At 38.9% G+C, this 26,976-nt stretch overlaps 1 protein-coding gene across 1 annotated transcript in view; it reads right to left on the bottom strand.

Moving 5' to 3' along the window:
- avl9 (AVL9 homolog (S. cerevisiase)) overlaps positions 1 to 26,976 on the bottom strand; it is a 48,263-nt gene that overhangs the window by 16,068 nt on the left and 5,219 nt on the right. The window contains exons 2-14 of the mRNA XM_041813975.1: positions 22,205 to 22,325; positions 17,962 to 18,047; positions 9,236 to 9,307; positions 6,920 to 7,009; positions 6,767 to 6,833; positions 6,269 to 6,309; positions 6,134 to 6,172; positions 5,960 to 6,029; positions 3,476 to 3,951; positions 3,041 to 3,175; positions 2,727 to 2,946; positions 2,286 to 2,403; positions 1,782 to 1,835 (exon numbers count right to left, since the gene is read on the bottom strand). Coding sequence (XP_041669909.1) covers positions 1,782 to 1,835; positions 2,286 to 2,403; positions 2,727 to 2,946; positions 3,041 to 3,175; positions 3,476 to 3,951; positions 5,960 to 6,029; positions 6,134 to 6,172; positions 6,269 to 6,309; positions 6,767 to 6,833; positions 6,920 to 7,009; positions 9,236 to 9,307; positions 17,962 to 18,047; positions 22,205 to 22,325 — 1,589 coding nt within the window. The remainder of the gene's footprint in view (positions 1 to 1,781; positions 1,836 to 2,285; positions 2,404 to 2,726; positions 2,947 to 3,040; positions 3,176 to 3,475; positions 3,952 to 5,959; positions 6,030 to 6,133; positions 6,173 to 6,268; positions 6,310 to 6,766; positions 6,834 to 6,919; positions 7,010 to 9,235; positions 9,308 to 17,961; positions 18,048 to 22,204; positions 22,326 to 26,976) is intronic.

Raw genomic sequence — 26,976 nt, 5'->3', positions numbered from 1 at the left:
TAAAGTGTATGACCAAGAGGAGAGATCAATTATTATATTATTTGGCTTGAACTGGCACAGAGCAAAAGTCCAGCATAACAAACTAAAATAAAGTATGGAATATTTTTTAAATGTAAACTCAGACTCAGGATCAAAACTCGATATTATTGATTTGGTATGTGCAGGTGTAACCTTTAGGAGTCCACGATCATGCTGACATGATGCCATCATGTGCTGTTTTTGGAAAGTGTGATTTTAAGCTTTCTTCCACTTTTTATTTGATGTCAATAGGCCAGGTAAAACAGGAAATGTGATTATTTGAAATAAATACATAAATTAATTTTGTGGTGAGGCACACTGGTGTGCCTTGAGGAACGTCTTGGTGTGCCTTGGGAATCTGTATAACCATTACATTAAATTTACAACAAATTAAGAAACTTTTACATGTGTTTGCACTGTAATTTTTATCCCATCACTGATTAAGACAGTCACAAGAATATAGTTTTACAGTGATAACACAAATTAACAAAAGATTGGACAACCTTTTAGAGAGCAAAAATGTTTCTGTGGTATTTCTGGTATTTTCTAACTCTGCATTTATTTCATATGTACATATTTAGGATAATTTGGAGTAAAAATAAGTAGACAAGAGCAATTTTTTGGTGATTTGCTATTATCTGATTCAGATTCAACAACTGTGAATAAGGCAGATAAAGCTGAAATCTAAGCTGCAAAACATATAAAACATTTATTGTAATTGTGTCCTTCAGTTGTTCCCCAATGGTCAAGGCCAGGAATGTCTAGGTATGTGTTATTCATTTGAAAAACCACAAATTATTACATCAACTAAACACTGAATAAAGATATAAATAAATACATGTTAAAAGAAGATTTTACATGAATTTGGAGATGGTGTGCCTTGAGATTTTGACTTAATCTTAGGTATGCCTTGAGCAAAAAACATTTGAAAATCACTGCTGTACAGGAATGACATTTTTTCCTTTTGTCAGTATTTTGTAATTTCTTAAAAAAAAAAAAACGACCATATAGTGTCTTAAAAAACAATTTCTAAAAAAACTTTTTTTTATGTGGGGGGGGGGGTGTCCTATATCTACAGTAAGTTAAACTTAAAAAAAAAAAAGAAAAAAAAAGTTTTTTATTTTATAAAGTTGAAGTAGTGCAGAAAGCTGTTTTTATATTGTCAAAAGAAAAGTACTAACCAAATGGCAAAATAATCCCGTGAACAACTTAAGGTTAATGATTTATAGCTGTTTTTACTGGTGTCTTTGTCAAAGAAAGTGGCTCAGAAATGAGATGAGAAAAACACTTAGTGTCTCTTTTACACCACAAGAGGGCAGCATCATGCCCGTGTTGTAACATAAGGTGCTACCGTGGAAATACAGCTAACAGTTCAGTGCAGGGGTAATAATACAATTATAATAAATAAAAATACCAATAAAATATCCAAATATTCTTTGTTTTTGTTGCAAATAAAATCAGCTGTGATTTATCTAAATATAAAATAGGCTACCTGACAGCTCTTGGAATAAAAAGGTTTCATTTTAGAAAAATGAAAAAGGTCACGTGTTTCCATCTTTCTAATTAATTTTTAACTACTGTTACAAAACAATAATTTTAAATACAAAAATTTAGCATTAAAAATTGATCAGCTTCAACACATAATTTTCCCTGTTCCCATGCTGTCAAGTTTAAATCTGAGCTGAAATCACTGAGCCTCATGTACAGAGACGAATATCGCAGCAGATGCCGGAGCTATAGTTGAAAAATTAGGAAATACTCACTGTGAGAGTCGTAGTTTCACATCGGCCACGCTGTACTGACCCTGGAATGGATGTCTGCACATACAGAAAAACTTTTTTTTTTTTATCATTTCAATGAATTCATGACTACACTGACAAATTTATATTTGATTTAAACAGTTTAGTAAATGTAAGAAGAGTCCAAAAATTTAAGACTCCTCTCAACAGTAACATGATTCATGTTTTATACATTTTCTCATCCATGTGATTGTTTTTCAAACTTGTCATTATATTAAAGATTGAAGAGAACAGAACTCTCCAGCAACACTTGCAGTTTAGAGAACAACTTTAGGGTCATAGATGACCCTGATGAAGGCTACATGCCAAAACACATCGGTCTAAAGTGTTGCTGGAGATTTCTGTTCTCCTCAAGATTCTCTTCATCCTCCATACACCTTGGAAGTTGGTGAAGTTGTGCCAGAGTTACCCACTTCATTACACTTAAGATTTCCAGCTTGATTTTATCAAGAACTCCTCTGTATTTACCCTGGGGTGATGGCGGCCATGGCAGGGTGTTTGTTGCTGTACCACACTCTGTAGTTGTGTGTGATCTTCCAGGCTGCGATGAAAGGTGCTCCATAATCTGACAGCAGTCTCTCATTGTCTGCAAAAAAATTACAGCACCTACTTACATTTGCAGATTAAAAAAAAACTAAAATCCTCCTACGTATTTGTTTGCATGGCTAAGGCTGGCAACACAAGACAACTTGAAGCCCCCTCCCGTGATCGTTGGGCATGACACTGACCGTTGACTCTAAGCAAGGATATGACTGTATTTAAAAGAACCTTTAAATGCATTTACTGATGTTTGGCAGCCTGCAGATACCTGGGGTTAAGTTTAAATCAGTGGAGGGAAAGTAAATCAGCGGCTTAATAAAGAAACTGTCATAATCACTAAAATCAAACAAGCGTGTGAGATGTTAATACCTTGCTGTAGAGTAGAGGAGAGTAACGAGTGAAGGTAGAGGGTGAACTGCGCCCTGATCCATTCGTCTCCACCCTCCCAGCCTGTCCCATCCAGGAAAACGTCGTCTTTGTTCTCTGTCACGTGTTTAACCAGGTAATCGGCAAATCGCAGGTCTGCTGTCGTCAGGCTCAGGATCTTTCTGAGCTCAGCATCCTGGATCTGTATGCCTGCTTCCTCCACCTTAAAAAGACAAAAAATGCATGGTTAAAATGTGACTTTTTGAGCAAAAAATATCCTCAATATCTCTCTATAAGTGAATATTTCAGACTCCTACGTCAATAACAGCATCGCTGAGGTGCCTTTGCTGCCTGAAGAGGATGTTTGTCGCCCCTGCAACGAAGCCGCGAACCGTCACGTCAGAGAGGAGGTGATGCTGCTGCAGGGCCATGTAGGGCAGACACAGGTAACCCTGGAGACAAAAGACATAGGACACCTTGGTATCAGACAGTCAGACAGTTTTATCTCAAACAGGCCGTCTACACGATCAGAGACAAAGAGCTGCTACAAATGTGAAATAACATCCTGGAGCTCAAAGAACAAACAGGCAGTCATTTTATGGTGTTGGAGCTCAGATAAATAAAACATCATGAAATATATATCAAAATCCTTTCAGTTCAAGTGAATAATCTGTCACAGAGTAGTTCCTACCATTCATGAGTTTAAGTGTAAAGTAAACACCTAAAGATTTGAAATCTTTGAGGATCTTTACCTTAGTGAAGATGGGGAGAGGCAGCCCGTACTGATCCTCCTCCAGACCAGACACAAGACCCTGAACGACCCCTCCCTGACCGCTGGCAGACTGCGGCTGCACCGTGATGGGCGTCCCCGGCTTTGAGTCGAAGGCGTCTTTCAACTCTGACCCCGCCTCCTTCCCCTCTGTGCTGTCTTTAGGAGCACTCTCCTCCAACACGCTGGGGTCCAGGGTCTCCCAGTCGCTCTCTGAGGACTCTGGGGAGGTGCGTGACGGGGGTTTGAGGAGGTGGTTGTCCCCCTCTGTGCTGTTCCCAGAGGACAGGGACTCCACAATGGGCTGTGTGGTCCCCTCCCCCTCCAGGGTGATGTCTGTGACTGACACGGAGACGAACTCCTCGGCTCCTGAAACGCTCTCCACCATACTCAGGTCCTCGGACACACTGCTCTTCGGTCTGTAGTGAGATGAGTCCACCAGGCCGTGCTCAATCATACCTGAAAAGTCAAACATAAGGGGAATGTCAGAAGCGTATTTTGTTAGTTCTCTCGCTCTTGTATTTAGGAATGCACAATATTGGATTTTGCCATTATCCAGTATGGTGATATTTACAAATACATTTCTGCTGATACCAATATCAATACTCCAAAATGTACGCATTTATGCCAACGGATAAAGGAAAAGACTTCAGCTGAGGCAGGGTTGTTTGTCCTGCCTAAAACACCACAAACTTATTTACACACTTTACTCATTGCCACTTAAAGCCCTTTTTATACACCACTTTTTCAACTTCTTTTTGCCACTTTAAACCAATTTGTGCAACTTTCGGCCCATTTTGCCTCTTTTAACCTATTTTTGCCACTTTTTAATCCTATTTCACCAACTTTTTTGCCCAAATTGTGACTTTGTTTTTTTTTTCTGCCTCAGTTAGTACATTTCTGTCACATCAACCTCTTGTCACCACTCTTTACGCCCATTTTTTTCCCAATTTTAACATAGTTAGCTATTTTCATGCTCTTTTTTGCAACTTAAATTTTGTTCTTGACACTTGTAATCCCCTCTCACTATGTTTCCAGCCAGTTTTTGACACTATTTAACCCAGTTTGGCTGGACCCCAGAAAGCTCTCTCCTTTATGCCCCCTTATGGGCGGCCTTGCATACAGCCGATATTTACCGCAAATATAGGCCAATTTTCAATCCAATATTTAGGCTTGCAAAAATTAACATTTTAGGCTAATATGCTGTTATAATGCCAATTATGTTTTATAAGTTGTATTTTACACATTATGTCTTTCCAATCATCAGCTGTGTTTAGGCCATATTAAACCTTTCATTATTGCTGAATAATCTAAGAAGATTTTTGCAAATTACAGAATACAAGATGTTTAAAGCTAACAAAAACACAAATTTATTAGAGAGAACTGTGGTTAATCCTATTTGTTCTGGTTTTGTCATTGCACAAATTAAGCTCCTTACTACACTCCCAGGCTTCCCTTCAATGGCCTCAAATTGTGTAGTTAGCTAATAATTAATGGTGCATTTCTGCAAAGCAGTCTGGTTTGGTTTAGTAAAGTTAACCTTGACTTTGCTTCAGTTTCACAGCCAACCCAACTTTATGTAGGTAGGCATCTCTGTAAGCCAGATGGGGAGATGGCAGCGGTTATATTTTAGTTTAGTTTATTTGTATTTTTTCAGTGGCTACATAACAGCGCAATGAAGTGTAGCCTGTTAATAACTTCAACTCCCTGACCATGGCACACTTTGTGTTTGTAATTACCCTGTTGCACAAGAAGTGGATTCTTTTGACCAATCAACTGACTGTAGTATGTCTACCTCCACTCTTTAGGGTTAAGATATGTGTGCTTGGTACCCCAACAGAGGCTACAGCTTTGAACAGGACACAGATATTGCTGTGCACCATACTGATCTGAACTGAATCAGGCTGCTTGATGGACATGCAGCTTTTGTGTCATTTTTCTAAATGAGCTCTCACCCAAACAATAAGAAAGGAAGTAAAGGTTTTGGGTCTAAAACAACATTATAGCACCAAAACTGTCCAACTGATCCAGGATGCCTTGTTGAAGCCTAAAATAAAAGCAGCTAATCTTTGCAGTGTTAACAAGCTTTAGGGAACATACTGCTGTTATACTAACACCTGATATGCCAGAACTTTGTTATGGCAGTGTTATCCTCCTCTTTTTCACATTTTTTCCTTTATTTATGTCAAGATTTTTTGCTTCAAGTTAAGACTTACTCACCCCGACACACAACTGGCATCAACTTTCAATAAAGCTGAACTTCTCAAAAGATAACAATTCTTAATGACATGCTTTGTTTTGTAACTACTAACATTTTTGCAAGGCCTTTTTTATTTTCTCTTTTTATTTCTGAGTTTTGCATCTAGACACATAAAATGTATTTGGTACCATCTTTATTGAAGTGCTACTGTGGTGTACAAGTGGGCAGGAGATGCATGACAGAATCTTTTCTTCTGGAGTTACTGACCTGGAAACAACGATAAAACGGTCATCAGGGCTCCTACTAGTCTGTTGACGGGGGAAACATAAAACAGGACCTGCAGAGAAAGTATATAAAAGATTTAAAAACCAAGAATCAGAGTCATTTTTTCTGTAAATTACAATCACAAAGAAGGGAGAATAGAGTTGTGCTTAATATTACCTTCTTCTCCAGTAGAATGAGCTTGAAAAGGATGAGAACCTATGAGGGGGGAAATGACAAGAATAACTAATCACATAAAACCAAAAATTTACAGTCAGAAACTTTAACATCATTTTTGCATCTATTATTTCCTACCTTGTGTCTGAAGTGCAGTATTAAATCTCTTGGTGATAACCCTGAGGAGAGAATAAAAAACAGAGTATTGACGAATTAGGAATTTGTCCTCCAAAAAGACACATATTTAGATTTTTGTGCAGTCAACAACAATTACATAATCTGTAAAGACATGACAACTGTGGCTTTATTTTGTTTTTTAAGAATATGTATCTGTGAACCATAAAAGCTGTTAAAAATACTGTTTCTGAATCCCTTTTAGACATTTTACACCTGTTTTTAAACCATGAGACCCTTAAGATTCGAATATGTTTGATTTTAACAGTAAAATCTGGATGCACGTTATTCTAGCAATCAAACATATTTTTATTTATTATTCTTTTCTTATAGTTTCTTGGCAGTAAGTGCATAAGACTACAAATAAAGCCATAATCACTCCTAATAAAACCAGCCACAACATGCACCTGCTCTCCACATGTAAAATACTCCCAAATAAAGTTACCGGTTAAGTTTACCCACCTAGATAGACCTGTGAGCCCTCCAAAGTGGAGCCCCTCAGGGAACCATTCATGTGCTCGTACAGCTCCTGCAGCAGGAGGAAGAGGGAGCAGAAGGTGAGTGGGGGTGATAACAGTGAGGTTAACCATTAACAGAAAGGTTTCACACTCTCACCTTTAAAATAGAGATCTGAGAGAAGTCTTTCTCCTCAAAGTAGGCGTGTGTGATGAGCTGAAGTTTAGCTTGAAGAAGGCCGTAGAGAGGCTGCAGATAAAGACGAAGAGAAGCAGATCATGCATGTCAGTCTGGGTTGTTTACGTGATCGTTTAAACCACTTGCTCATCACATATCCTTCTTTTGTTCCCAAGAAGAAGAATCGATGCTCTGCTCCTGATATTTTAATGTCAAACTCTTTTCATTGCCTTGATTTATGTGTAGAAAGCTGTGAACTTTTATGTTACTGAAATTGTAATTAATCAGTTTTTAAACAGGAAAAAAAATAGCTATGTATCAAAATGTAGACTCTGCCCCATTGATCAGAAACCAATCCTTACTGTCCTGTGCAATAATACTGAGTTCACTTGCTTACTGAGAAAATGTTAAACTGCCTAAAAACAGCAGATATCTTCTAAAAACATTATGTCAGCAAGCAAAAACGTTTGACCTTTGCTTCTATTTGGCGATAACATTATCAATCGGTAGGCAGACATAGAAAAAACATCTGATATATAATACATTTAACTTTTAGTCTAAGGGAAGAGTCTAGTCTAAGAGAAATGGGACACATATCTAACACAAAGAGGTGATATCCTATCCTGGGTTTTCAAAATACCAAAAAGTATCTTGATAAAAACATTCTTCTATAAATAAAGAGCTGCAAGCTATTCTAACACCAATGTATTGAACACAGGGGTTATAAAGAGTATTGACTCCCTTGGATGTTTTACCCTTTAATCTATTTTATAAATAAATAATGGCAATTATAATCTGGCTTTCTCCATAATTCTCTATTGGATGGAGGTAAGGGCTTTGACTTGGCCACTCCAGAACATTCACCTTGTTGTCTTTCAACCATTTCTGTGTAGCTTTCTCTGTTTTCTTTGGCTCATTGTCTTGCTGGAAAATGAAACTTCTCCCAAGCTGTAGTTCTCTTGTAGACTGAAAAGCTTCCCCACAGCATGATGCTGCCACCACCGTGCTTCACAGTGGGGTCGGTGCGTTTGTGGTGATGTGCAATGTTAAAGCGTCCTGTCTGGTGGTCAAAAAGCTCCATTTTGGTCTCATCAGACCAAAGAACTCTCTTCCACTTGACCATAGAGTCTCCTATATGTCTTTTGGTGAACTCTATTCCAGATTCAATCTGAGTTTTCTTCAACAGTGGCTTTCTCTTTGCCACTCTCCCATAAAGCTTTGACTGGTGAAGAACCCGGCCAACAGTTGTTGTCTGCAGAGTTTCTCCCATCTCAGCTGCTGAAGCGTGAAACTGCTTCAGAGTAGTCATAGGTGACTTGGTGGCCTAACTCACTGGTGTCCTTATTGTTTGTGAGGACGGCCTGATCTAGGCAGATGTACACATGTGCCATATTCCTTCCATTTCTTCATGATATATTAAACTGAATTCTGGGGGATGTTCACTTCCTTGGAAATGTTTTTGTATCCATCCCCTGGCTTATACTTTTCAATAACCTTTTCTCTGAGATGCTTGGAGTTTTCTTTTGTATTCATGATGTAATGGCAGCCAGGAATACTAATTACAAGGGACTGGACCTTCTAGACACATATGTCTATACACTACAATCACTTGAGACACATTCACTGCACTTAGGTGATCCCCATTTTACTAATTGTGAGACTTCTAGCACCAACTGTCAGCCACAGTGACAAAACTTAACTACAAAAATGAAGAACTTCTTAACTGTTAAAAATATCTGCGGTAATGTAAGAACTCTTCTAACAACTACAGACAATATAGCAGTAGTAGCTTTTAAGTAGTATGGACGTTGCAGTGTGAATTTTAAAATAAAACACGTTTCCTTCACTGACATAAATTCTAATTGATCTGTCTCATCACGTCTCTTATATAATCATTTCAGAGGCTGAAGTCCCATTGTGAATCCTCCTAGCATTAAAAAGTAGCCTGTGAGTCATTTAAATCTCTATGGAGGCAGATAAAAGATGATTTTCCTCCTGGGACTCCTCGTGTTGATTCTTTTATCACTTCAGAAGAGGAGACTGACACTTCAGGCCTCACAGGATTTATTCTTAAACATTAAAGGAAAAGATAAAAAAAAAAGCTGTTTTAAAAATCTCTTAATCTGGAGCCTGTTCCCTCAATCACTTCCTTCTTCCCTCCTCTTTCACATGATCGTGGATCCTGATTTTTCACGGCTCAGCGACTGACCCATGAATTCATAACCTCCAGCCTGAGGCGCTGAAATCAAGATTTGTTCTGTTCTTATGAGATTACAGGACCATCATGGTCTGACTCACCACTCGACTGAGGACGCAGACGCTCTTCTGGACCGTCTCTCTGGTGACGTCAGCCTGCCGGACCTTCAGGGCCTGAGGAGGGAGTAAAACATCCAACATATATAAATACAATAATAAATACAGGACCACAAACCAAACACTGATTGTGACTAACCGCCCTGCAACAGACCTCATGAGAGGAGGACACTGATGTCACAGGGGACTAAAATAGACCGGAGGGCCATGTCATGTTACTTCCTCTGTTAATCAAATCAAGAGCATGGACTAACTCAAGAAAAAGAACAGCGATGCTTCATGTGCATGCAGCAAAAATAAAGTGAGCACAGAAATATTTATTTCATAACGAAGACTTGTTATAAGGACATTTTAAACAATAAAGGATGCCATTTTTGTCAGAAATCATGACTTATTTATGCTCAGGATAAAAAACATCAGTAAATAATTAAACTGGCATGATTTGTCCACAAAGACCACCGACATCAGCAAAAGCTAGGGTTGTCCCCTGGCAATGGAGATTTTATGGAGATGTATGAAGTTGTCTTCAAATAAAACCCAGACTTGCACCCTCTCCTAGGTCTTTGGCACCCCACAAGGGGTTCCAGGCCCCAGGATGGGAACAGTAATACAGGGTAAGACAATTGATTAAAACATTTGTTTGACTTTATATGGTTTACGTTAATGTTGACTCAAAATCTCAGGCCTAACAACCTGTCCTAAAAATATGCAAGCATCAGATATCATGTCACGTTATGCAGCATTAACTGCTCTGTTCACTGTCAGCACATCCATTAAATATGTAATCCTCTACCCTGTGAATTTCAGGCTCCCCTTGTAAAAAAAAAAGACATCTACTGCATCTATTTTAAATGCAGAGAAAGGAGTGGTGCTTTGTTTTGACAAGTTTTTGGCAGCTGTGAGTGTATAGCAAAAGATAGAGTCCAACATTTCAAATATGGAATCAGATATTTTTGATGCAAAAGTATCTCCAAGCAAGCTAAAAAACTCAATGTAGAGAAGAAAAGGAAATAAAATCAAGGAAATGTCAGACACTCCTATCAAACTCACCAGCAGAACTATGTTCATATATACATGATGTCTGCTTGACTTCCTGATGAAGGCTTGATGCCGAAACTAGGGATGCGTGTAGTTAAGTTATTTAATTTGTTTATCAAATTCGCCAGTATGAAATTTACGAGTCAGTTACACTAATAACTTATTATTTTATGTAAACACGGGCTTAAAATCCCAGTGTTGATTTCTCTTTTAAACTGTAATGAACCTCCCACCACTAGAGGCCACTGTAGCTTTAGTTAATAGCTGCTGCCTTTCTGTCGGAGCTTTCCCACGGCACTTCACCGGACATAAACATGGGAAGCTCAGCGGTAGCTTATCAGTTAGCGTGTAGTAGAAACAGCACGGTATGACAGGTTTTTAAGTAGTAAATGAAAATAAAGTGGTATGTAGGTTGAACTCACATATAACTACTCAACCAAAGTGAAAAGAGACTACATATCAAAGCATGATATTAGTCTGCAAAGAGGAATGAAGGCTGGTGGTGCTAGCTTTTAATGTTAGCCACGCTGTAGAGTTTATATCAGGCTCACATCACACCCGCTGACAGAACGACCCTGTGATGAATTTGGCTGTTTTCTAAGGATTTCCTCCTTTTTAGACTATTAAACGAAATTTAAATGAGGGTTTTGATGAATGGGGAAGTAGACGCCTTTGAGCATCCTTAGCCAAAATGCATCAAAGTGTGTTTTTAAGCTCAATATGTGACCATCCCATGAAAATAAAGGCATTTCAATGTTTGAAAAGAGTGCCTTGGAGTTTTTTCTTGTATATTCATTGCTCCAAGAATCACTTTCCAAACAAACTTTTTATTGAGTCCATCAAGCGCTCTTTTCTATAGTGTTTTGATTTTGTTGCTTACTTCATCACGGTCTATCTCACTGATGCTCGCTCACTCCACGTGCAGTCAGACACACTATATTACTCAGTCACAAAGTTATTAGAGTTGTTTACAGATCGTTTAGTCTCAATGGGGAATTGTCATTTCTTCTTATTATATATATATATATATATATTTTTTTTTTTTTTTAAAGATTTATTTTTGTGCCTTAATTGGATAGAGGAGGACAGTGGATAGAGTCAGAAACAGGGTCAAGAGTGGGGGGAGACATGCAGTAAAGGGCGTCAGGCTGGATTCGAACCCGGGCGGTGCCCACGTACATGGGGAGCGCCTTTAACCACTAGGCCACCTGCTCCCCTCTTCTTATTATATTTAAGGAGAATTTATATTTCTAGTAAGGATCAAATCATATTGGTAACTATTTAACACTAAAGTCTGCAACAATAAAAGTAGCACTAGACAGCCAATATTGGGTCATTTAGCATTTTCAATCATCCAAAATTGCAGGCAAACTTCTGCACACTGTCTGGATTGTACAAATAAGGAAGTTGCACTTTTTTTTCTCCAAATGTTGCCACTTTATTTGTGCAATTTAAACAATGCTCATTCTTTTGGTCAAATATGCCTGATGATCAGTCTGTTTCTCTAAGTTTCTATCTTTTTTTTTTTTTATTTATTTTTTTTTTTATAACTTTATTTTTAGTTTTTAAGAAGAAAGAATACAAAACAACTCTGTCGGAGACAGATTTAAACAGGGAAGAAAAGAAAATACAACTGAATATCAAGCCACACAAATCTGTTAAGCTTACAAACACATTATGCACACAAATTTTTCAGCGAAACAGTAGGAACTATAGAACTTAAGGGGACACGAGTGGGTCAGTCCAAATTTTCCCATTATCAGCATTGTTTCAGTTGAAAAATGTGTTTTAAAATTAGCATAGGTTATCACCGCTTTGTGATAGGTATGTTTCCCATTTCTTCCAGAGAGCATCATATTTTTCTTTCTGCAGTCTTAGAGAAAAGGTCAGACTTTCCATGCACTGGATATTTTTTACTATACCTGTCCACTGACTAATCGTGGGTGGATCCCTACAGAGCCAACGCCTTGTTACGGCCTTTTTGCTTGCTACCATAAATATTCTGAGGAGGTATCTGTCATTACTAGAGAGTTTTGTGTCTATATTTCCTAAATAAAAAAATAAACAAGTAAATTCAAAACCAAAGCAGAGGACCTTTCTAACAACAGTGTAAACATTTTCCAAAAAGGGTTTGAGAACAGGGCAGTGCCAGAATATGTGTGAATGATCTGCCAAAGAATGACCACATTCTCTCCAACAGCTGAATCGAGGACTGGATTGTCTGGATTTTTGTTTTGGTGTTATAAAGTATCTGATAAGGTTCTTCCATGAAAAATCCCTCCATGACTGTGAGGCTGTGGTGGTAATTTGTGTGTTAATCATATTTGTCCAGTCCTCAGGGGGAATAGCCACCCCCAGTTCCTTTTCCCATCTGGCTTTTACATATTCTGTAGAGTTCCCTCTTAGTTCATTTATATACCTGTATAATTCACCTATAACCTTTCTTGAACCTTTTGTTTTGTAGGCTTTAATGAAGGTTTGTGTAATACCTGTGAAATTCCTTGGTATGGACCCTTTAACACTCTTGTCAAAATAATGCCGGAGTTGGAGGTATCTATAAAAGTCCTGTCGAATTAGGCCGTATTTTCCTGACATAGTTTGAAAATCCAGTAACTCCTGATCCTCAACCAACAGACACAGGGCTGTGACTCCCTGTCTCTCCCACTGACTGAACCCTCCATCCTTGGCAGCAGATATGAAACCTGGATCATGGATTGGCCATGTCAAGATTTTAATTTCTTTTTGAATGTTAAGTTGCTTCACTAAACTAGACCAAGTATCTAACGAAAAGCCAGTCCACTGACTCTGGATATCATATTGTTTGATTGCAGATGGCTGTCCTAGCAAACTCTGTAGGGGTCTGTCTGACAATGACAACTCCATGATTTTCCATTTTGCGATATATGTTTGGTCACACCAGAGAACCAGCGGTCTTATCTGTCCTGCCAGATAATAGTCTTTAAGGCAAGGCAAGGCAACCCCTCCGCTACCTCTTGGCAGCTGAAGGGTTTTATATCTTACCCGAGGGGGCTTACCGTTCCAAATGAATCGGGATATCACCTTATCCCAGTCTCCAAATTGATTATCAGGAACCTGAATAGGTAAGGACTGAAACAGGTAGAGTAATCTAGGTAAAATATTAGTTTTTATCACCATTGTTCTATTTCCAAAATCCAGAGGTAAAGATGTCCATCTATTCAGGTCCTGTTTTATTTTTGTTGATATTTGTAAATAATTTTCAGAATAAAGTTGGGATAAATCCTTTGTTAATTTCACACCTAAGTATTTCATACATGTAGAGTCCCAGCTGAACTTATACATATTTTTAAGTTCCGGTGACGGGATAAAATGGAACACCAGTGCTTGTGTTTTATCAATATTTAGCGTGTAGCCTGACAGGGCTCCATATTCCTGCAACATATTCATCAGTATAGGAATACCACTCTCTGGATTCTTTAGACTGACCAAAACATCATCCGCATAAAGGCATATTTTGTACTCTGTGTCTTTTATGGTAACACCTTCTAAGTTTGTATTTTGTCTTATGGCCTGGGCAAGTGGCTCAATAAATAAGTTAAAGAGTCCAGGACTGGCTGGGCAGCCTTGACGGCAGCCTCGCTGTAAATTTATAGTCCTGGACAAGCTTCCATTAACCTTAATTCTGGCAGTAGGGAATGTATATAGTGTTTTGATGCTATTAATAAATTTCTCATGAAACCCAAACCTCTCCATTACCTTAAAGAGAAACATCCACCCCACAGAGTCAAACGCTTTTTCTGCGTCCAAGCTCAACAAAATGGCTCCAAATTTTCCTCTTTTTATATATTCGATGGTGTGGAGAGTACGTCTTATGTTATCCTGGGTCTGCCTTCCACGAATAAAGCCTGACTGATCTTCATCTATCAGTAAGGGCATAATTTCTTCCAATCGCTTAGCTAAAATGGCTGCAAAGATTTTATAGTCTTGATTTAGGATACTGATAGGCCTATACGCACCACATTCCCTAAGGTCCTTTCCCTCTTTTGGAATTACAGAGATGATTGCCTCCCTCCAGGATGGAGGAAGGATACCCTCCCTAAGTGTATAATTGAAACTCCTATATAGAATTGGTAGCAATTCCTCCTTCAGTGCTTTATACCACTCTCCTGGAAATCCGTCAGACCCCGGGGACTTGCAGGATTTTAGGGAGGAAATTGTCCTAGCAATTTCTTCAACTGATATTTCTCTAATTAAGTTGTCATTATGAGTTGTTCCCAGTGAGGGGAGGTCTAATTGATTCAAAAATTTTTCTGCTCTACAGGCGTCAAATTGTGTAGGTTGGGTATACAGGGTCTGATAAAATTTTACAAATGCTTCTTGTATTCCTGCTAACTCGTGTGTTATCTTTTTAGAGGAAGGATCCCTAATTTTATATACCTGATTGTTTGATTGCTGTTTTCGTAACCTCCAGGCTAGCATCTTTGAGGCCTTAGAGCCTGCCTCGTAATATCTCTGTTTAGTAAATCTGAGCTTCTTCTCTATTTCCTCACTATAGAGTTTATCTATTTCTTGTCTAATTGGTCTCATTTGCAAGAGAATTTGTTGATTGCTATTTTTACTATGTTGTTGTTCAAGATCTAAAAGTCGTTTTTGCAGGTCCAGGAGTCTTTGAGCTTTTACCTTTTTAATATGTGCTGCTTCTGATATAATTTTACCACGCAGGACTGCTTTTGCTGCATCCCAAAGTATCACTGGGTTCACATTCCCATCATCATTATTCTCCATGTATACTTTAAGCTGATTCTTAATTCTTTCCCTAAACTGGGGGTTGTTTAGCATACTTACGTTTAATTTCCAAGTTGTTGTCTTAGATTTACTATCTAAGTGTAACTTTAAATAAACAGTAGAGTGGTCTGATAAATCTCTCTGACTTATTTCACACTCCTTTATCCTGTGCCTCTCTAAGCTGTGCATAAACAGGAAATCTATCCTTGAATGAGCCTTGTGACGATTTGAATAGAATGTATATTGTTTATCGTGAATGTGAAAGTCCCTCCAAACATCTACCAGACCTAAGTCTTGGGCTCTTCTTTTAAACCATCTCTCTGTGCTGGTCAATCTTCTGTTTTTGCTAGTTGTGTCAAGCCTTGGATTAAAAATTATGTTGAAGTCTCCTGCACAAATCATTACTCCAGTTATTTGGAAGTCAATTAAGTCAATTATTTTGTTGTAAAATCCGCTGTTACTATTTGGAGGTGCATAAACATTTAATAGAGTCACCTCCTTATCATCTAATTTACCTTTTACCATAATGTACCTGCCCTCCTTATCTTTAATTTCAGACAGGAGTTCAAAGCTGACTGAATTTGGTATTAAAATAGCCACTCCCCTTTTGCGCCCTGTTTTAAAGGATGAATAGTAAGTATGTCTAAAGCCCATCTTCTTCAATTTTTCATGCTCTTGATTTGTTAAGTGAGTTTCTTGCCAAAATATAATTTTTGCCTTTTCTTTTTTTGCTTTTGATATCATTTTGCCCCTCTTGATAAGATTTGTCAAGCCATTAACATTGAGGGTGATAACCTTAAATACTTCGTTATGCATTTTTTAAACAGAGTTCTCTCTGAGACACACATATCCCCAAGAACAATGAACAAATATCAACAAAAAACACAGAACAGTTACAACAGTAAAAACTCTTTGAAAAAAATACCTGGACTTCCAACAAAGAGGCTATCTTTAGACCTCTTGTGTAGGGGAGTAATCCGGCCAGAAGGTGGCGGGCCCCTCTCAGGTTTCTTGTTCGGGTGGCTGTCATTCAGACTCTTTAGACTGACTACCGCTTTCTAAATTTGAGCAATGTTTTACTAAAATGGGCCTCACGGATATCAGCAAATGTCCTGAGCAGTCGTTATTGGCCCGTTTAGGGGTAGTTTAGGCGTGGGAGAGGCCCAGAGTCCAGAGATATTAACAGAGTTAGTTAACATTCCTCAGTGTCCGTTCCAGCTGGCCGTTGAAATCCGCGGAGCTTGTCCCGGATCCTCTGATGGTAATCGTCACTGCCGCGTCGGTTATGTCTCACCATCTCCCAGCGAGAGCTCAGCTGTGTCGTCTCTCTCGGTTTGCCCTCCGGTCTCGGTGGTATCGGGAAGCCTTTTGCCCGTAAGTCCTCAGCAGCTCGGTCTGCGCTCTCATACGTAACTGTCCCGGAGTCCAAGAAAACGCGCATTCTGGTCATCGGTGTGTGGAATCTGATGCCTTTCTCTTTCAGTACTCTTTTAATTGGCAGATATTCTCTCCTTTTCTCCATCACCCCTGAAGCATAGTCGTGGTCGAAATATATCCTTACCCCGTCTATGGTGATCTTTTTTTTCCAAGCTGCGCTGATTACCATTTCCTTTGTTGTATATTTCAGAAACTTCACTACCGTTGATCTTGGCGGAGCAGACTCCACGGGTTTAGGTCCGAGTGCTCGGTGGGCACGTTCAATCCCGAGATCGTTCAGTCCAGTGCTCTCACCCAGTTCGGTTTTTATGAGATTCTCCACAAAGCTGGTCATTGAAGTCCCCTCGGCCCCTTCCTTGATACCGTAAATCCGAATATTATTGCGGCGTGCATGCCCCTCGAGCTCGGTTATCTTAGATTTTAATTCAAGCTGGGTTTTCTGCATCTGGGTTAACACCTCTTTGACTTCAACGCTAAATGTTTCCGCCTCTTCAATACGCTCCTCAGCCTCTCCGAGTCTCTGCGATGTAGCTTCTACTTTCTTTGCCGTTTCCTCCATCTTTTGGTTAATGTCCGCTTTCATCTCACCAAGCTGTTTTTTAATATACTCCTGGAAGTTCCTCCGAAAGTCCGACAGCTGGTTGGAAATCTTGCTGTCTAGTTCAAACATTGCCTTGGTCATTGTTTCGTTTATGGTGTCGCGGATGGAGGCTAACGAAACCATTTCACCTAGCATAGCCTCGTTGCTACAGCATGCGTCTTCCATGTCTTCGTCCTTTTTTTTGCTTCTTAAAGTCATTAATCGGCCCTTCTCTTCCCCCCCTGGCATTATTTTGTATCAGAATACGCTTTTACAGCAAATCTCCTGGATTAAAAGGGGGAAAGTGGTAGTTCAGTCAGGAGCTGAATTTTCACGCTGCCATCTTTGTCCTCGTGCCACCGGAAGTCCCTCTAAGTTTCTATCTTGATATCATGTTGATAAAATCGTGCATCCCTGTCGCAAACAGTATAACGTATAACACATGCATGGTCCTTTTAGAAATAAAATCAGACAAATCACATTGATACTATCGGTTGAAAATGGACAGTTCACTTCTACACATTATATTTATTTTCTACAGGAATGAAATGTGGCTGGATTTTGATATGACCTTGAAGAAATGTAATTTGTGGGACTTATTTTGTAAAAAAAAATGCAGTTTTTAAATCCCTGAGCTTAGCCAAGTTCCAGTTTAGCTCTGTGATTAAGGCAGAGGCCCCTGTTCTCAACACTTCAGCAGCAGGTTTGACTCCAACCCTCGGCCCTCTGCAGCATTTCATCATCTTCTCTCTTCTCTCCATATTTCCTGTCTCACTTAAGATGTTCTACCAAATGGCCTCTAAAAAGCATGACATGTCTCATGACCTGATGTAAAATGGCATTTTAATTAAAAGATCTGCATAACTGATGAGTAAATAATGAAACGTCTGACCTTTGCTTCTATTTGGCGATAACAGGAGACTCCATAGACACACTTCATGTCTCCACTGAGCGGTGGCAGGTGGAAATACACAGTGTCTGCAAAAACAACAACATGAGTCACATTAATGTACAGAATCAGGCTCTCTTTCTCACACAGAAGAACATTTAGACATCTTCTAACAAGAAGAGTACATTAACAGAACACATACGGGTATTTTGACTAACAAACAGCCTTCAAGATAATATGCAAATCTGTAAGAAAGGTTTAGTATGTGCAGGATTCACTCTGCAGGCTAATCTTCAGCTGCTACTTCACTGCATGCACCTGACAGCAAGAAATAAAAGGTTGCGCGAGAGCATGGTTACGTAAGAGAGACAGCACAAAGGAGAGAAATTGACTTAAAGACAGAACAGCTGAGGAGACACTGAAGAAATTATTCTTCAGCACAGAAAGGCTTCAAAGCTGTAGCCTGTTAGCCACTGAACTGGTTCAAATGGACGACATGTGCAAGCTCCAAGAAAAAACAGTTCATTTTACAACATTAAAACATTAGCATCACTGCATCCTCAAACCAGATGCTCTGCAGGTTTAGACCAAAAAGAACACAGGTGCATCTTCTCAACTACCGCAAATATTTCACTGTAGATTTAAGGTACTCACACATCTTCTACTTATGGGGATTTCTACTTCTGATGCAACATTTAAGAGGGAAATATTAAACTGCTATGTTATGTATTTTTTACCTAAAAGCTACAATTCCTAAGCTAATGAAGATGCTTACACATATAGTATGAAGGCTTCTTGAATATTTTTTGCAGGAAAGGCTGCAAAAGTGTAAAAGCATTACATTGTACCAGTATTGCAAGTGAGCACAATTTCTTATTTGGCATTAATAATTTGATAAAATTGAAATAATTTAGATGTTTGACCATTGGTGTGACAAAGCAGTTAATGTGAAGGTGCATAATTGGGTTCTTGGGATGCAAATCTCACTTTTCTCTGCAGGATTTTTATGTTATGAACTTCACATCACTCCCCAGCATTTTTCCTAAAAATACACTCATATATTAATATCATTCCCTACAAGCAGCCAGGTTTTTTGGTCTTACTTTCAGCAGAAAAATACTAATAAACTTTTCATAAATTCAAAAGTGCTTGAAGCCATGGAGCTCTAACAAGGCTGCCAAAATGTTCTGTTTTTTTGATACTCTTCAAAGTGATGATCAGTCATATCTTAAGGTACCAAATGTTAAAGAATAACTTCAGATATTTAATCAAACTTTAACCAAAGGCTGCAGACAGCACACAACCGAGCATTGTCTTAAATCAAACATGTCTGTTTAAGATCACTGTAGACTGAATGGTCCTGTGTTTTCTATTGTCAGTTATAAAAACACATCTCATAAGGCCCCAGAGGACTCTGGGTAAATAAAATGATTGTTAACTTAGTTTTTCAGGGTGATGTCATGTTTAGAGTGGGGCCTGTTTTCAATCATGATAAGTTTGAATGCATTCAAAGAGACTCTGGACATCTGGGACCACATTTACTGCATAAATCCAGCCTGCAGTTTCCAGGTCATCTGCTAATTCAAAAATAAATGGCTCTTATACACAGTTTATAATTTTTTTTTTCATGTTTTTCATTGTCCCTTCTCTTGTCAATTCCTCTTAGCTGCTACAAAACCAGCTTCAATAATACCAGCTTCATTAACACAAGCTTTGTTAACACCAACTTCATTAACACCAGCTTCATCAACTCCACCTTTGTTAACACCAGCTTCATTAAAACCAGATTTATTAACACCAGCTTCATTAACACCAGCTTTATTAACACCACCTTCATTAACACCAGATTCATTAACACCAGCTTCATTAACACCAGCTTTCTTAACACCAGATTTATCATCGCCAGCTTCATTTACACCAGATTTATCATCGCCAGCTTCATCTACACCAGATTTATCATCGCCAGCTTCATTTACACCAGATTTATCATCGCCTGCTTCATTAACACCAGATTTATCATTGCCAGCTTCATTAACACCAGATTTATCATCGCCTGCTTCATTAACACCAGCTTCATCAACTCCACCTTTATTACCACCAGCTTCATTAACACAAGATGTATCATTGCCACCTTTGTTAGCACCAGCTTCATTAACATCACATTTATTAACACCAGCTTCATCAACTCCACCTTTATTTACACCAGCTTCATTAACACCAGCTTCATTAACTCCACCTTTATTAACACCAGCTTCATTTACACCAGCTTCATTTACACCAGTGTCATTAACACCAGCTTCATTAACATCAGCTTCATTGTGTTTATTCTCTGAAGAATTTATCATCATTGTCTGTGTTGCTTTATTTTTTCTCTGTTCCTGTGCTGCAGCAACAATTTCTCCCTCAAGATAAAAAAATCTGACTTTAATATAAGTTAACATTTAGTCTTCATTCTTTAATGTTCTATATTTTTTCTATTCATCCACACTCTCCCCCTTCCTTCGTCAACTGCTACACCATTTCCCTCTGAGAATCTTAACTTCTTATCTGATTTTAAAGCTGCACTATCATTTCCTCAAACAATACACTGTGAGGTAACATCATGAGAGGAGTCAAGAGAAGCACCAAAAGAGATCAAAGTTTGTCTAACTAACTGGTCACTTCTTCTGCCCTGTTACCTTATTTGATTTAGCAGCTAGATAAGCTAGTTGCCGGCATATCTGCTGATACATATATTGTGCAGATGATATCATGCATCCCTACCCATACCGGCCAGCGTTTAAACCATGCATCCCTAGTGAATACCTACAAATTCTGTAAATAAATGATTTACTTAGAAAACTAGTGTTCGTAGCTGCTTGAGACTTGAGGGACTTGGGCCTTTATCGTGGCTTCACCTTGACAGGGCATGACAGATACTTTTCTTTGACAGTGGAAATACAGATAACTGTGTACCCTACCAAGTCATAATTGACCATTCTGTTTAGTAGATACACAGCTTTTGTGTGTGTTTTATTGAATGAGCTCTCTCCCAAATGATGAAGTCTAGAAGTAAAAGTTGTGGGTCAAAAAGATGCAGAAAGTCTGAATGATCTAAGTCACATGAGCACTGAGAAAAGCTGACTGTTGTTGTCCATAAAAAGTTCTTCAAACCATAGCATGTGTACTTGTATGTTTATTCTGTAAATCTTTCTCCTACAACAGAGCTACTCTCTCTTGTAAAAGACAAAGTCTTATCAATGTGACTGCTGCTTTTATGAGCCGCAGTGCAGAGGGAGTCAGTCACAGCACTGTTTTTTAATCAGCTAAACGTCTGCAACACACTGGAGCTGCAGAAACAAAGGGCACCGAAGATAAACAAATGTGTTCCAGGGACTGGATCAGTGCAAATCTTCAAAGATAATTCTACCTCTGGAGGTGCAAAAAGAAGCAAAATCTGTCTGCAAGAGAAAATTTTGAGCTAAAGTTTCTTATAAACAAGCTGTGTTCATACCCAGTTAATCTAGCTTCTGCTCTGGGACATTTTTGCAACATAAAGAGACATTTTTCACTCCTCCATCAGACAAGTTAGAGAAATCTAAGACTTGGATCTGCAAAATCTCACATTTGGCAGCTGTAGTTTCATTAGAAAACTCTAGATGTGAACTTTGGCTCAGTTTCTGCCTGTTTGCTTTCCTAGGACGATCTCTGAGCTGCAGCGGCGCTGAACCAAACGGTCACATGACAGCAGCTATAACACGGGACGGTCTGACAGGAAGCTCGTTGTCACTGCAGAGCCAGCAGAGTCCTGTTCTGTCTCTGTCTAAAGCCTGGATACTGTTTCTCTATTCAAACATGGCACTGCTCTGAGCCAAAGAAGCACAACAAAGTATGACAGAAGCACAATGTCAAACAGTCTGTCTGCTGCAGCCATGGAGAGACCTGAAAATACATTTTTTAACTTTTTTCTTTCACATAAATCACTGATGACATGTCTAATTTTGGTTAGAAATGTATAACAAAATGGAAAAATAATCTCTATGATGAGAAATTCCCACAGAAGCTCTCCCAGACAAGTTCCCTCCAACTGTGCAGGTGCCAAAATTCTGAAGAAAAGAGAAAGATTCATAATGATGAATCCTTTTACGTTCATTTTTGTCTTTACAGTAGGCAGAGTTGTTCATGTGTTTAAAACAAAGACAGTTAGACAGAAAATACCAACTTAATCTACATCATTAAAACTATTCAGACTGTAGGTGTGCCATACCCTCCTGGTAGTTGTGTGCTCCATCAGGCAGAGCGAGGAAAGGGAGGTACTTCCACTCTTCAGGCAGCAGGTTACTGTCGTGACCTTCATCAGGCATCAGAGGAGGGTAGGAGAACTCCACCTAGGAGAGAAACACAGGAGACGTCAGCATTTTTACCCTTTCTGTTTGAGGCTTTTCCTGGTGACAAGCAATTTTTCCTGTGACACTGTAACTTTTCTAAATGTTGCTTACTGCTGAGCTCACCATGGGTCAATAGTGGGGATGGATGATTTTGGGTGTTTTACAGATATGTACACAGTAGATGTGTCAACGATAACCATTTCTAAAATGTATCACCATGTGGACACACACATTTCCGCATTATTACAGTGGCAGAACCTGATCCATGCTTCCTGACATGCTTGTAGATTTTCCCCTGTTTAAAAGCTCTGTTCCCATTGGCTGTCTAAAAAACTGTGTTCCCGCTGGCTATTTTAGTGCTGCATCCCTATTGGCTGTTTGAAGCTGTGTTCCCATTTGCTGTCTGAAAAATTTGTTCCTATTGGCAGTTTGGTACCTGCATTCTTTTTGGCTTATTCAGAGTTCCTTTGCTGCTTGAAAGCTGCATTCTTACAGGATTTCTGGAAGCTATGTTTCCATTAGCTAGCTGTAAAGTGTATTCTCATTGGCTGCTTGAATGCTGGGTTCCTATTGGTTGATTTAATGCTGGCTCTAAATAGCCGATTAAATGCTGCCTTCTGATTAACTTGTTGAAAGCTGAAACCCCACTGGTTGATTCAACACCAACTTCCGATTGGCTGGTTGAAAGCTATGTTCCTATTGGCTATATCAATCCTGCGTCCCTTTTAGCAGTCTGAAAAATGCATCCCTACAGGCTGTATGAAAGCTGCATTCCTATTGGCTGTCTGCAAAGTGCTTGTCCACTGCCTATTTGAAAGCTGGGTTCCTGTTGGCTTATTCAGTACTAGTGCATTTTGGCTGATTAAATGCTGCCTTCCTTTTAACTGACTTAGTACTACCTTCCTACTGGCTGTCTGCAATTGCATCCCCCATTGGCTGTTTGAATACTGAGTCCCCATTGGCTGATTTAATGCAGGTTCTAAATGGCTGATTTAATGCTGCTGTCTAATGAACTGGTTGAAAGCTGTGCTCCAATTAGCTGATTGAATGTGCTCCCTATTGGCTGATTTAACACTGCCTTCCTGTTGGCTGGTTGAAAGCTGCATTCCTACTGACTGTCTGAAACATCTGTTCCTACTGGCTGATTTAATGCTGGTTCTAAATAGCTTATTAAATGTTGCTGTCTAATGAACTGGTTGAAATCTGTGCTCCTATTGGCTGATTTAATACTGCCTTCCTATTGGCTGTTAAAAAGCTGCTTTCCCATTGGCTTGTGACAAGACGCACTCCCATTCGTTTATTCAATGCTTACTTCCTATTGTCTAACAAGAGCTGTGTTGCTATTGTCTGATTTAATACTACAATCCTATTTGCTGGTTAAGAGCTGCACTGCTATTGGTTGGTATCAAGTTACTTTCCTCTTTGCTGATTTAATAGCACCTTTAATACTACTCTGCACCACAACATCCTAATACAACTCTGCCAGCCAGCAAACCCCTTAATTTTTGTATTTTCTTCCTTCAATTCATCTTTTGGAATTTACATCCTTTACCTTTGTTCTGTCATTGTGTCCATGTTATCTATTACCTACTTTTTCATCCTTTCATTGTTTTCGTTCTTATTTACCTTCTCTTCATATATTTTTCTCACTATTCATCTTTCTACTACAACTACTGCCCTTCCTTCCTTCTTTCTCTCTTTCCTTCCTCCTCCCACTGTCTTCTTGTTTTATATTATTTCTTTTCTTGTTGACTTTCTGTTTCTGACTGAATTCTTTTTGCCGTTTCTTCTGTCTGACCTTAGTTATTTCTTTCCTCATTAGTATTTTTAGTCGTTATCCTTTAATAATTCTATACCTTCTCTCTTTTATGTTTCTCTTGCTGTGTTCTATCTTTCCTTGTTGCTTCCTTTATTTTTAACTCCCTTCTGTTCTTCTTACCTTAATTCTTTCTTGCATCCATGTAATCTGTATTTCTGTCCATCTCTGCATCCTCTGCCCTTTATTTCTTCTGTGTGCTTCATTTAATAACTCCTTCCTCATTTTTTCCTTTTTGTGCTCTTACTTTCCCACCTTTAAAACAAGTTGATTTTCTTTTGCAAAAACCCAACTTTTCTTAACACTTCTTAATAATTCATCCAGATAGATTGGTATGAAAGATTTGTGATAATTTAGCCAAAGCATGAAAGCACAAAATGATCCATTTTCCTTCCTTCTCTCTGCATCACTCAACAGTTTGTTCCTTCGAGGCTACCAAAAGTCCTTTTAGCTCCCACCTTCAGAAACTTTAAATCTATCATCCCAGACTGAAGTTACACAACCTGATCTGCATGAATATGAATCCTATTGTGTGCTCAGTCATCTCTTTTTCCTTTTTAAATGATTAACTCCATTTCAAGCTTGTCTTTGACCTCATTATGTTCCCTCTGATCTCATAGAAACTGTCATTGTGGTTCAACCTGCTCTGAGATTAACCTAAAACCTGCTGAACCTGACCGCCACCTACACTCTTAATATACACATATACACACCTGGACCTGGCTCCAATGATTCACACTTTCAGGCTAAACCCGTGCAGGGTCACTCCCTCCTGACTCTGCAGAAAAGATGTTCTAAATAAAAATACACCCTTTTCTCATCAATAGAGCTCAGCAGTGACTTCCTGCTTCATCAGCAGCACTGATTTTAGAAATAAAATTTACCATCTAAATCCTCCATTTCTGGGAATCTTATGTTATCAATAGTTTTAATCCTGCGACCAAGCCACCCAAAGACTTACTATGAAATGGTTGATTTGGCACAAAAATGGTGTTAGAATAGAAAAATAGGCCAATGTACAAGATTGTGTATATAATTCTTCTCTAGGCTCAAAGGAACTACATATCCCAGAATTCATTACAGACAGAGCAGAATCACTGCAGACACTTCTACTGATTTATTATTGATAGTTCAAAGGAAATATTTGTTTTTAGGTTGGCCCTGTGCATAATTTCTTGGAAAATCTTATTTATTTTGTCTTTTATTACAATAAACAACAGTACAGGAAACTTCTGCATGTGTTCACTGTTGAGAAAAACTTTCTGATATGCAAGTTGGAAATTTAAAAAATAACTCAGTTAAAAACTTTTGGATGTCCAGATATGTTTTGTGGCTGTTGTATTGAAACAGGTATAAATATCATTTAATTTTAGTATCATATCAAAAGCTAAAATTCTGGTACAGCGATAACTCTAGTCTACAGGCGTATAGTGTGTACTCCAGAGTGAGATAAATGGCTGCAGACAGCGATACAGTCCATCTTGTTACAAGCATAAAGCATCACTTCTTCCTCAGACAAGGCTAATAATTAAACCCACTATGGAGAAAATCAATAGGATTTTTACTTCCTGATCCACACTGCTGAGCTCTATGTGCCTGCTGTCAGAAAAACAGGTGGACACAAGGTGAACAAAGAAGGAGGGGGCATCAAGAGGATGAAAGAAAAGATGAATTAAAGAGCCAGGAACCCAATCTGATACCCCGCAGGAGATCCCTGATCCTGATCAGATAACGTCCTCCTACAACAAAGGCAACAAACACCACCAGCTCAAACACAGAGGGCCATCCGTCTGCTCTGAGCCTCATTTTTTCTTTTTAAGATTTATTTTTGGGCCTTTTTGTGCCCTTATTAGATAGAAGAGGACAGTGGATAGACTCGAAAACGGGGAAGAGAGTGAGGAGAGACATGGGGTAAAGGGCCACAAGCCGGATTCGAACCCGGGCCGCCCGTGAACATGGTGCGCGCCACTCAATCATCTGTGTGCCCTTTGAGTCTCATTTTTACACCAAAACACGCCTCACGAAACAGCTGCTGAGTCTGCAAAACAGGCCCAAGAAACGACAGGCCCTTTATTCCTCAAGAGACAGATGGAGAGCAGAAACAACAGGCAGGAGCATTGTTTCTGTTTTTATAGCCGCTGGCTCAACTCAGCCCAGCCCAGCTCGGCCTGTAAATTTAATGAAGTTTGAAGAAGAGGGAGAGGAGGGTCATAATTAGAAGATGCATTAGAGGCACTCAAACTGAATGGCTCTCATACACTTTCACTAATTAGCAGGTGTTAAACACTGCTTTTGTCATGCAGGAGGCAGATGGTCGAACATGAGAGAGGCTGATTTTGAAAAGCAGGTTTACCTGGGCATAAACAGCTACAAGTTTCTGTTAGTACCAGTCAAAGCAACAAAATTAAACCTCCAGAGTGTTATTATTATGATAGGAGTCCAGCCCGGAAAGATATCTGCTTACTTCATGGTGATTCAGCAGATTTCAGCTGGTATTAAATGTATCTGAAGCATGAAAATGCTGCTTCTGATCTTTATACTCATTCTGTCAGACATTTTAGGGGTTTCACATTTTATAGAAACCATTTTCATTAAGTGATTTACCTAAAATGTCTGACAGAATTTTGTTAACCATCCTCAATGGCCAACTTTAAAACTTATTTAATTAATTGCAATACTCCTATTATAGTTTCAATGGATGTGAGACAGACTCTTATTTTACTCCTACTTGTTTTATTGCACAAAATGAGCAAATAATGCCACATGCAATCAGTGGACTGTTGTTATTGTAGTAATAAGATGAACAGAAGTACACTGCATCCACCAAAGGACAAA

This window comes from Cheilinus undulatus, linkage group 19, assembly GCF_018320785.1.
Source record: "Cheilinus undulatus linkage group 19, ASM1832078v1, whole genome shotgun sequence".
In the NCBI taxonomy this organism is placed as follows: Eukaryota; Metazoa; Chordata; class Actinopteri; order Labriformes; family Labridae; genus Cheilinus; species Cheilinus undulatus.
The sequence above is the reverse complement of the archived record's forward strand: the minus strand, read 5'-3'. Positions and strand labels throughout refer to the sequence as shown.